The sequence below is a fragment of the Convolutriloba macropyga genome, chromosome 5, assembly GCF_964194025.1.
Source record: "Convolutriloba macropyga chromosome 5, txConMacr16.3, whole genome shotgun sequence".
Classification (NCBI taxonomy): domain Eukaryota; kingdom Metazoa; phylum Xenacoelomorpha; order Acoela; family Convolutidae; genus Convolutriloba; species Convolutriloba macropyga.
Window position 1 is genome coordinate 47,308,238 of NC_134472.1, and position 12,349 is coordinate 47,320,586.

At 34.8% G+C, this 12,349-nt stretch overlaps 1 protein-coding gene across 1 annotated transcript in view; it reads right to left on the reverse strand.

The window, feature by feature from the left end:
- Positions 1-9,969: 9,969 nt before the first annotated feature.
- Positions 9,970-12,349, reverse strand: part of LOC142340051 (uncharacterized) — a 29,955-nt gene continuing 27,575 nt past the window's right edge. Inside the window, exon 5 of the mRNA XM_075390453.1 lies at positions 9,970-10,136. Coding sequence (XP_075246568.1) covers positions 10,021-10,136 — 116 coding nt within the window. The 3' untranslated portion in view covers positions 9,970-10,020. The remainder of the gene's footprint in view (positions 10,137-12,349) is intronic.

Below are 12,349 nucleotides of genomic sequence, written 5' to 3' on the forward strand. Positions count from 1 at the left end.
TCTGAAAAAATCATTTTGTTCTCATTCTTGAATAAGTCAACTTTTTAACTGAGTTAAAAAAATTGTTATTCCGACTGCGAAGGTTCCTTAACTACATTTAGACGCTTTTGTTGGCCATTCTGAAGCTTGTCATTTCCTATCGAAATTGATAATGCGCTATAACTGAGTGCAATTAACCTGAAGTATGAGTTAAATAGACTCATGTTTTCACAAAAATAGATTAACATCCATCGAAGAGAAGTACAGACCGCGTTGCATTCATTTGTAATGAACATCAATCTGAAGTACTGGAGGAAAAGATATCTCTGCAGAAAAGAATTATTTCTGATGCAACGATAGTATTGTTCCACTCTTATACCTTCAGATGACACAAAATTATGAGCATCAGCACCCCATAAGTGAAGTGAAATCAGCATTCCATTTATATCCCTTTGGAATTTAAATTTTACTGCTCTTTCTTTGAAACAGTTTCACAAAGCACTACAGAGAAGAAAACTCTACTCGCTGATAACAAAATTTTCCAGACTACCAGACTATTGGCCGCTCTGACTGGACTGGAGGGGAAGTACTTTCTCAACACTTGTCGCTAAAGGGAAATTTGTTTAAAATTCCTAAAGATTTTTTCGTTTTAATAGTTTCAAAATGCATTATTCTTCTAAAAAAAGTTCTTGATAATTCGCACACAGATTCTTCCGATCTAACAGCAAAAGGGAGACATTTCGTTCACTTTATCCACTTTATCTCGTAAAGATCCTCCGGATCTATTCTGTCCCCCCCCCCCCCAGTGTTTGTTATGACCCAGAGTTACAATTTATATGTTATATAGCACGTCACTATGTAAGAAAATAGCACGTGCGCCTGGGGGTCATAAAAGATTTATGCTCACTAAGATGGGGGGGGGGGGGGGGGGCGAAACCGAATAGATCCGATCCTCATTACACCTTACTAAAAGTTAATTTTGCAAACAGAAACAATATTTTCTCAGTTTTTGAATCAAAGACCAATGAAACAGGGAGAATGTGTCAAAATTAATAGGTTAATTGTGTTGAGAAAGCCATAGATAAATAGTGGGGTTTTTGGGGCGGATATCAATTAAGGAAAACCCTGTGGCTAAATAGGTGAGTGCGACTTCTAAATTAGTAACAAATGGTTCAAGGGTTCAAACAGGGTGCGGTTGTCGATAACATCCCGAATGCATTAGTGGCAGTTGAACAGACACCCTTTGCTGCCATAAAAAGAAGAAAGGATGGAGATATTGTATCATATTTTCACATGTTATTCCCTTTGTAATAGGGCAACGCTTTAAACTCAAGGTCATTTACTGAGCTCTACGATGAGAGAGGGCCAAATCGAAGATTAAATTCATTTTGTTAATGCCTTTTTGTAATTTGGCAAATGATATTTCTTCACGCTTGATGGAGAACATTTGAGTGATGCAGCCGGTCATAAAGAGAAAAAGCCACTTCAAAGGCAACACCCATCCTTAATGTCGCATGCGCATATTTAAATCAGCATAGTACTATTTAGTATAATTCCATGCAGTTTACTTGAACTGTTATCTCTGGAATATTTGAATTTCCTTTCGTGCCAGGCAAGTTTTTTCGCGTAAATTTAAATTCAAGGAGCTTTTTATTTATCCCCCCCCCGCTTAATGGACTAAATTATTGCAACACACAAGAGCACGTGCCATGTTTAACCTAATGATTTACTATATGTTGTACGTAAGTTGGAGAATGCATAACGTACCGACGAGGGGGATACAAAGGCAACAAATCCAAACCATTCAAATGCATATCCACAACTTGCAATTGCAACAATCAGCAGCAATTGTTAACTTTCTCCTAAAACAGTTGAATCAATTGTGGCTGCTCGCTCTCGCTCTTATGTAAACAAAGCACTCCCAGTTATATAACTTGAATATTTATGGAGGTGTATCCTATTCAAAATTTCACGAGACTACAAAGAATAACTCTTTGAAAGAATAAACTACAGTGAGTGCTTGTAACTTTGCAAACTTCTTACTCTAAAGGATTATTATACCAACTGGAATAAAGGAATATACCAAGCCCTCCGTTCAATCCTTATTTGAAGATGCTGGGGCGTTATAACACTTTAATTAATTAAATGAGAACCAATAACACAAGCATATGTCTTCTGCCCCTCTACTTTAATGGTTATTCTCTAATCGAAAGAGGTTTGCTATTAAATAAAAAAAGTTGACGACTCTAAAATTGTGAAATATACAAAGTCCTCAGTTCAACTAACTAAACACTAGATGGACCAATAGACTAAAGACAAGATTGAAGATGGTTTGAAGAGCTCGTCGGTGTTCACTGCACAACCCAAACAGACGAGCCTTAATCTACTTGAACAGAACACTACGCCATTGCCCATCAGGCATTTAGGGTTGCAGCAGACCCTATAGTTTCTACTTGGTTTCCGGATCCGTACTACATGGGTGAATATAGCTTGCCAGTATTCTACGAGTAGGCAATCCTATCCTACGAGTAGCTTAAAATTCGCCTCTTGGAAGGAACGCGACCGGTTAATACCATGAGAAATCAATAGTCTTGGTGATGGTTACAGTAGTCACCACTTAATTAACATAACCTACATGATGACTGGTTGATCGTTATGTTTAAAAATCACCCAAATATGTATATACTAATAAGTGAAACGTTAATTAAAGTAAATTAGGAATCACCTATAATTAGTTAACGGTAAGTTCTATTTGTGTCAAGCAACTGAAAGTTAAGTCTGTTCTTATTAATTACAAGTTTTGGTTTCTGAAATCTACTAAATCGCGAGAAGGGACTGGAAAGACAAAACACCAGAACATTTGCAAAGATTTTTTAACGAAAAGCATAATTAACGGAACAAACTATAATTGAACGCATATTAAAATTTTTTTAAATAGGCAGAGATTTTTTTAGAAGACTCTTCAATTGCGGACAATTTCGTGGTAACCACACAAAATATTTAGTCCTACGCAACATTGATTCCGTTAGCCAAAATATAATGCAACAACCATTCCAACAAATTGGACTATCTCACCAAAATGTCTCATATATATATATATATATATATATATATATATATATATATATTCAGCTTTTTTGCTCGGGATAGTTCAGTCCGAGTGTTGCCAAAACATAGTTTTATCATATGTCAATTAAGCAATTTTTGGTGATGTTTTTGGAGGGCATTCATAACTTTGATGTCAAAAACCCTCGATTTGGGCTCTCAGACTTCATTTAGGTGGACCAGAAATTGATCGTAAATCTCAAAATCAACATAAACCCATGGTAAACTCATTTTGATATGGTAAACCCGTATCAAAATCAACATCTACTTGCTCAGTCATCAGTTTAAGCTACTTGGCCATTGTTTTCTGTGTACAGTTTTGAACTCAGATTTTTATGGCTTCAGAGTTTCAATTCAAGGTTAGTACTAATTTGCTTCATTCTGGACAAATAATTCGGTTAAATTGTCTGTTCCGAAATCCAACACACTCAACTTAAACTCTTCTCCTAAAATGTATAACGCAATGCAATTGCACAGAGGTCAATTGTAGGAAAAGCAACCATCACCAGTTTTGCTGTACAACAGTTCAAATCAACAAGAGTTTTTACAATTCTCCCCCTAACTTCCGTCTTTCTTCCTTCTGGATTACATTTCCCAGATCACAGCATTCATCAGTTGATGAATTATTCATAGGTCTAATCATTTTGTTTACCAACAAACAATTTCCTTATAGTCAAACAGCTGATTGAATTCAAGCATCCTCAATTTGAAAGCGAATTGGCCAGCCACCTTGTCAGTGTGTACTGCCGGGATCATTGAAAACAATGTTTTATGCTGTTAGATGCGTTTTACTGGGTATGTAATCTGTTGATCATTTAGTAAAAATTTGTATTCTGATGTCTTTTGTAGAGGCAACTAGAAGAGCCGATCTAATTCTGAGTTAAATCTGAGTCCGACCCTCCTTGTGCTTTCTCTTTGTAACCCCTTCTTTTCGTCAAGGAGAGTAAGTTCAAATTGAAACGGTTGACGTGTACAGTTGTCAAACCACTTTCTGGTTTATCGCGACCTCACCCAAAATGCAGGAACTTTTTAATGTTCATCCGGTATCGTGTTGGAATAAAGTTGGTTTCAAAGACCTTCTCCTCTTTTTGTCTCGCTAGACTCTGTTGTCAGCTGCGCAGATTTGTGGCTATGGTTTTAGAAAATGAAATTGTTCAAGATTCAGTTGGGTGCTGGAAGTTGTTTGTAGTTGTGCCGTGATTTAAAAATATCAAGTACATGCATCTAAACATTGCTCTTTGATTTTTCAATTAGCTCATCGGTGTTCACTGCAACCAGACGATCATTAAACGACTTGAATAGAACTCTAAGCCATAGGTTTTAGGGTTACTGCAGACTTGAATTGTCTACTTGGTTCACCCAACCATACTACTGGATTAATCCAGCTTGCCCGTTTTCTACCAGCATGCAGCTCTACCCTCTGAGTAGCTTCACTAATTGTTTCGTGCAAGGAGCGCGGCCAGTTAGTACGCTGAGAAATCAACTGTCTTGGAGATGCCAACTGTCGTCTCCAATGTCCTTCAAGTTACTTTCCCTAACATAATCTACTTAGTGAATGGTTCATCGTTATGTTTTATAGTCATCCAAATAGTTATGTCTTAAAAAACGATGGTTTTAGGATTCAGTAGTTAATTGAAGTTTTTAAATCCGCTGTGAAGGTAAAGTGGAACTTTATGAAGAGAATAATTTTTTAAGAATCACCTACAATTGATTACCGCTTAGTTTCAATTGCGTCAAGCGACTGAAACTTCAGTATGTTCATGATAAGTCCAATTTTGGTGTCTAATAATTCTCTAGAAATGTCTAGAAAGACAAATCATTCGAAAATTTGAAAGAAAAGCAAAGTTAACGGTTTATACAAAATAGGAACAATTATTACAATGTTTAGTAAAGCCCAAGAGATCTGTTAACTTTGTTGTCGCTCAAAAAAATTCCAAAACTTGAATATCTACGAGTCTGCTATTATAATGGGTGAAAAAGGATCAGAAATGTTTTTTGATTGAAGTACGAACCGTTTGAGAATGAGTGGAATTATAGAAAATAATGTTCAAAAGTTGACTGATTTGGTCGACTTGGTCAACGTAAAATAGTTTAGCTGATTCTCATTAGACAATTGAGTAACAATTGAACAAAGTTTGTGGTGGTACATATCTAGAGAAAAACCAACAATCAGTACTGTAAATAGGATATCAATTGCTGTATTCAAATTTCAAATTTGCTTGTAATTGTTTGAGTACAAAAACAACTAAAATATGTTTTAAAATAACATCAAATCGCCCTGGTAGAGAACTTTTCACAATTGAGTACGTTACCAAAAGTTGTTGCACCCAACCCGGGCCAAGGTGTCAACGCTAAGAAACGCAATTTTATGTAAGAAAGGCACTGAATGCGCTGAACTAATGTAATATCTACGTAGATCTTACATAAATTCAACGCATTCACCGCCAATTTTACATAATTTTGCCTTGAATTTAGTGTATATCCTTAATAAATGAAATGCATTCACCTTCAATCTTTCATCATTTTGCATTGAAATGAGCGTACATCTTATCTAATTTTGCATTGAATTGAGGGTAGATTTTAATTAACTTAGCGTAGATCTTACATAATTTTGCGTTAAATTTAGTATTTGTTTATTTTATATAGATTAAAACTACTTCTTTTAGTCTTTTTTGAGCGTTGATTGTAGCTATTTTTTTGTTTTGAGTGGGAGGAGGGCACATTAGGGGCATATTTGAGAAGCGGGGAGGGGTAATTGGATGATGGAATGAGTTAAGACACAAAACTTTTAGGTGGCCCCCAACGTTCCAGTTTCTCTTGCACGCGATTTTCGTGAGAACTCTGAAACAACACACATCAACCCTAATGAGTCCTCATGCAAAATCAAAAAGCAAAGTTATGAAAGAGTAACGCTTAGAAAACGCTAAAAATTATTTTGAATGTATGTAAACTTTACCTTAATTTCACCGCAAAATTAAATAAGATCTGTGCTAAATTCAAATTAAAATTGAGCAAGAACAACGCTAAATTCGTCGCAAAACTATAAAAGAAGTACGCTTAGAAACGCCAAACTAGGTGAAACAATATGTTACAGTTCGATTTATAGGGGGTGCAGTTCCTAAACTAAATGTTCTGTGGATCAGTGGTAGAAAAAGCCATATGCAAGCACAAGTTCAATTGTTCGATTTCCATACCGAGAAGTCTACGCGTTGAATTTATGTAAGATCGACACTAAAATCAACGCAAAATTATGTAAGACCTTCGCCAAACTCAGTGCAAAATTATGTAAGGTCTATGCGAATTTCAATGCAAAATTATTCAAGACGAGCGGTAAATAACGGCGACAAGTCAGAAGATTCAAAGCATGTTTCTCACAAAATTTTCCGTTGAGTGTGTTGAATTAATGTCTTGTAATTCAACGAATTCAGCGCAAAATTATGCAAGAGAATAGCGGTGAATTTTCCGAGTTGTCGACGCTAGTTGCCGCTTATCTTACATGATGTTGGTAAATTTTCTCGACCCGGGGAATGACATATTTAACATGCTCTCTAAGGCTTAAAAATGAGAAAGAAGGGTCAACATAGATCACACAATAGGTCTAAACGGCACAGGCAAAAATTTGATCGAGAGAAGTCAAATTGGTGAAGCTAAAAATTTGCGCTCAAAAACAGACAAAGCTACAAATTATTTTGATTCACTTATGACGTTTTTTATGATGAGCATTTTGATTTTCAACAATTTTATATTTAACTGACGTAGTTCATAACACTCGTAGATTTGAACAAAAATTGATAATTAGTGCTGCCGCAAAACTAGCGCAAAAAACAAGTCACCAGAGATAATTGCGAGCAAATGTTGCAACTTCTATAAACTGATCAACCTTATTGCACAGAACTTTTAAAAGTTGTCTTTTACTCACTTTTTTCCATTTTTTGACTTTTGAGAAACATGGGAAGCATTGAATTATCCCAGCTAACCAATTTACTTTTTCATAAAGGGCTTGAATGAGCTGGGATCTAGTTCGTTGTGAGTCCGTGGTGGTATAATTGTAAGTGATATATAATGTATTTTTGCAAAAGTTTTCATGAACTGTAATTGGCCATTATAAGTTCAATTCAATTCAATTCAATTTAGTGCAATCGTTACAATATGTTCTTGGGTCATTTATAAGCGGTCATAAAAATAATCAGACTTTACTTATTGGGGCATGACCCTTTTAATAGATGAGAAAAATACCATTGGTGGTCACAAATTTTTGTATGCAAATTAGAGGGCGGGAAAACATAAAATCGTTTGCCTTTACACGAGTTTTTTCACAGAGGAGTTGAATAAAGGATGAATATTTTGGTCGAATCTATTCTGCCCGTCAGTTTTTTTATGGATCCCCCTCAAAGTTTTGTCGTTGTACAGCAAACCACTATGTAAAAAAAGTAACAAACTTTCGAATTGGTGGCGTGGTCATCTTACAACAAAGGCTTCATCGTCACTTTCACATCATTTTCAGCATCAGCTTTCCTATATTAGACCTTTTGAGTGATCAAATGGATTATTATATTCCGCAAAACTAATAACCTCATTCCTAGAATTTGATTTTACTGGCTTACAAATCAAATTCATTTATGTAAATGGGTAATTTAAAACTTTTGAACAATCATGGGGCAATCACCTTTCTTAAATTTCTGCTGCCCCAAGCAGCTTGTGGAGGTGGTGGTAGTGGTGGTGGGGAGGGGGGGGGTGTGACTTCCTGACTTCTTGAAGTTGTTAAAAGGAGTGTGTAGAGATGATTTGATTAAGGGCCTTGTCAACTACCGCAGTGTTAATTCTCTTGGGATACAGACAACACTTTAATCAAACCAATAATGACTGCATTCATTCAAATCAAAGTATCAGACGCTGCTGGAAAGCGTGAACTTTTTCATGTTCAGGACTGGAAGGACATCAATTATTTCATAATTTCATTTAACCTGTTTCGCCATCGCTTTTAAAAAAACAACGTGAGTTTTAAAAAATACATTATTGCGAAAATGAAGCAGTGAACAAAATGCTATTTCAGTGCTCTTGATATATCAAAACGTTTTTTAATGAACAAAATGCTATTTTAGAATAGATTAAAAGCAAAAGGAAACGCTCAAATTGAAATTTTACATGGTAATCTGCTTGTTTTCCAGAGCTATATTTTGTACTAAACCGCTTCCGTTTGTTTAAATTTTTGCATGAATTGACACTGAATGCTGGAACTTTGACTTCGCTTAATTGTTGAAAAAAGTACTTACTGAAAAAATTAGATAGAAATTCACTAGTATTCTGCAAGAAGCCGTAATTTCAATTCGCTTACTATCAAGCACACACGTGAAACCGATTAACTTGATCATGTATACATAATTTGAAGCTTGTTTTTGCATTGTGAATTTAAGAATTTTATAATCAAGTTGAACTGATTTCAACTAGGACCGAACCCACCCTCTTCTTCTAACTGACAAACTTCTAGCACAAAGATGTAGATATAGAGAAAAACGGGTTGTTTTCTGTCGTCTCTTCATGTTTTGTTCTTCATTGTACTTAAGTTACATCAACTTTACAAATAATAATAATAATAATAATTTTGGTTCCTGCGTAATTGCAGCGGAACAGCATTAGGCTACAGCCGCCTGTTCTCAGCTGCCCTTTTTCTTATTCCCCACCATTTCAGACTGATCTTTTTATGAGCAGTATTGCTCTTTTTTGGTGACTATGGCAACTTTTTTGCGTCTGAAACTTCACGTGGTCATCATTGCAGCCAACATTGGGCAGTTCGAGAAGGCCAATTAGTCATGGGAGCAAAAAAGCACTCTGGAACTAAACGGCTAAGCGAAAAAATTGCCAAGAAAGAACACGTTTGATAACAACTTCAATTACCATTTGGGAAATTTGAGAATTTACGTTAGAGCAGATAGTGAAATGATGTTGCATTGTACTTTATGCTTGTTGACTACTTGTTTTTGTTTTTCTTAAATATTTTTTTATCTAAACTGATCATTCATCAAACTGTTGCATAAGCACAGGCAAAGAAGGCGAAATTAGTCTTAAGAAAATGAAAATACAACAATCTGGATAATTTTTTTGTTATTTTAAATTTGAGTGCGACGGTTTTCACGGGCCGGGTAGCCTTGTGAGTGTTCAGGTTCATGCATCAATTAATAAGTAGTGAAGATATTAAACGTTTGGTGCGAACATAACAACCTTTTCCGTTTGCACAGGAAACTCTAAATTGTTTTCCACAAATTATCTAGCTTCCTTTGATTCGAATTGCCCGATGTGTTTCATCCACAAGTAAACTTTGTAATTTAGACTTCCAAAATGATCCTGCTGTCATTCTTAGTTAATTACTCACTCTTGCTTGTGATTTTGTTCTTCAAAATAATGGAGCCAATTTTTGAACTGGATCGATTGGCATAGATTAAAAATTTAACAACAATAAGGTGAAAACTAAAAATAGCTCTAAACAGAAAAGAATTTTCTTTAATGTCAAGACTAAATTTTAAAAACAGAGTACAAAATGTTTAGGCCGTATACGTGCAGCTTTGGAAAAAAACCGATGAAAAAAACCCACTTAGCTTTAGATAGGAAATAAATCACAAGAAAAAGAACACTCACGCCAATATTAAAGCGTTTGGTCAAGCCTCGCGGGCCACGGCCATGCTTTAGGGGTCCGTGGGACTTGATATGAAAACATCACAACCGGACAAATTATCGCGACCAAAATTGAAAATTAAAATGGGGATGTTATTTTCGTGGGGTTTTATTTCGCTGTGGTTTTTTTCCCACAATGATCTATTTACTTGACCGGTTTAAAAAGCATTTGTAACTTTCTTAAGTCTCTCAAGGCTTCGTATGATTATCACCAGATGTATTTGAAACAAAATTTTATTGTCCGTGATCAACCTGACAAGTCCCTAATCATAAATATATTTCTTCATGCATAACAGAAGGTTCTCGTCCCAAACCACGTGGTTCGTTCTTCTTTTTTAAATCCTCCAGGATTGCGTCATTGGGCCCAGAAATGTCTTTGCTCTCTGGAACATGACGAACAATGGGATATAAAAAAGGCTAGATGATTACGCAATTTTAATGCGTTTCATATATCAGCACGGGTTAAAGCCCGTACTGCGTAGAATATAGAATTAAAAGGATTTTTTTTAAATTTCGTTTTTCTACCAAGTTACCGAGGATTATACTACCGTGAACGTTTGACTGATTTCAGTTGTTTTTGTTCAGTTTTTGCGTTTGTTTTCTCAACTGTTGCCGGTTTTGATTAAAATGATGACAAATAGGTCAATAAAAGTGTTATGCTTTATAGCTGCGGAGCAGTAAGTTGAGCATAGCTATATTGCGGTGTTCGTGGTTTTTTTTACAATCCAATGTGCTTCGATTGCTTTGGTGTGCTCGATCGGTTTGCACTTTTTTTCGGATTTTTCACGTCAGTGGGAAATCAAATTGAAGTGGGTATTTTAATTACGCTAGATAAGTAAAAATGCGAGAAAATGAGCACGTTTGCGGCATGAGTTCTTTCAGATTACCTTAGTTACCTTTAGATTATCTTCTGACCAGAGTCAGAATTTGTTATCAAAACAAGTGTTCGGCTATTGAAAGCAAGCTTTTGTTCACGTGCCGCAATTTGTCTGCTGTTTTCCGTCTTTCTTCACTAGAGTGCTATTAAAAAGATGCATAAGTGATTCAATTGTGCCTATTTTCATTCGTGTTTATGCAGTAAGTTGCAGCTAATGCTTTTTGTGAGTTCTATACTATTTGTTGCTATAAAATTTTAGTTAGCTTTAGGTTTTGGCGCCTCTTTCTTGTTATTTCTTTAGTCTCATCAGCAATTATCAATAATGACGGTTTCATTGGTTGCTAATTGGGCTTGAATTTACCTAAATATTGATTTGAGTTCTTTGCTAATTTTTTTCCAGACGTTTACAACTTTTGTTCTCAAAAAATATAAATGATATTTGGGTTTTGCCAGCATTCGCCCTTTTTTTTAAACTACCATTTAATATTCCTGAGAAAATTTCTCAGAGCTTGTTAACAGGGAATTTTTCAAAATGCTCAATCGTTTCAGTTCAATTTTAACTAAATCATTTTACCGATTTTTTGAGTTTCACGAGTTTTGACTGTTTAATTTGTTGTCTTTTCATTTGGTCTCTCTAAAGACAAGTGGTTTTTTGCTAAGAGTGCATGAAATCATTGAGTTGCTTCTTTCATTTAATGACCAGTACTTTGTAAGACGTAAAATTTTTTCATTTTCGAACAAAATAGCTTACATTTGAGTTTTTATTGTTTTTGTTGAACATATTGCTTAGTTCCTTATGTCTTGAATTTTAACCTCTTTAATAATGAATATGAAAAACGGAATCCAATTGGAATTTTCAAAGAAATAAGAGTTTTTAATCTTTTAGAGGCTTATTGCTTAGATTCAAGAGCAATAATTTTTTGACTTTCTCTTGTGGTAAAAAAAATGCTACGCGTAAACTTATATCATTAAAAAATTTTTTTTTTTGTATATCTTAAAACCCACAAATTTGGACAAAATATAAAATTTCTAATTGTTTACAGATTTTTAAATTGATTTTCGAGCAGATTTGAGTAGTTTTAGTTGATACAAACTTTAGGCTAAAAATATTTTAAAAAACACTAATTCTTCAATGCACCGATTTTGCTTCTAAAACAAAATTTATTTAAGATCAAGTGAAAAGAAATATTAAAAACTGCTGACACAAATTATACACACTCCACAGAGGATCGGTTTTCGTTCTGCTTTCTATGCAACTGTTCAGCATTTAAAATCTAGCCTGTTTTTGAAAAAAGACTCAATATTTAGCCAGAATTAATTAAATGTTTTTCTTTTATCGATAAAGTTTTTAATCAAATTACGTTTTTCTCATACAAGTCGAACATTTAAAGTTCCAAAAAAACACTAACATCATGGCTAGTTTTAGTTGAATATTGTATCTTTACAGTGGAAAATTGATTGATCTGTTTACGACGCTGTATTTGATAATTTATTTCGTTTTTTGTTTCTTTAATTTAATTTAGCAAAAGGCTGTCAAACCGGAAAATCTTGCTCGATTATTGATCAATGCTAATTTCGGGCCAATAGGCCAATTGAAAATAATTTAATATTTCCATTCAACGTGCGTTGTTGGTATTTTTAACTTCAACATTGTTTGCCTAAAATTGTTTTTGGAAATCTAAGTTGTTTACTGGTTGTTAATTTCTAACTATATGAAAC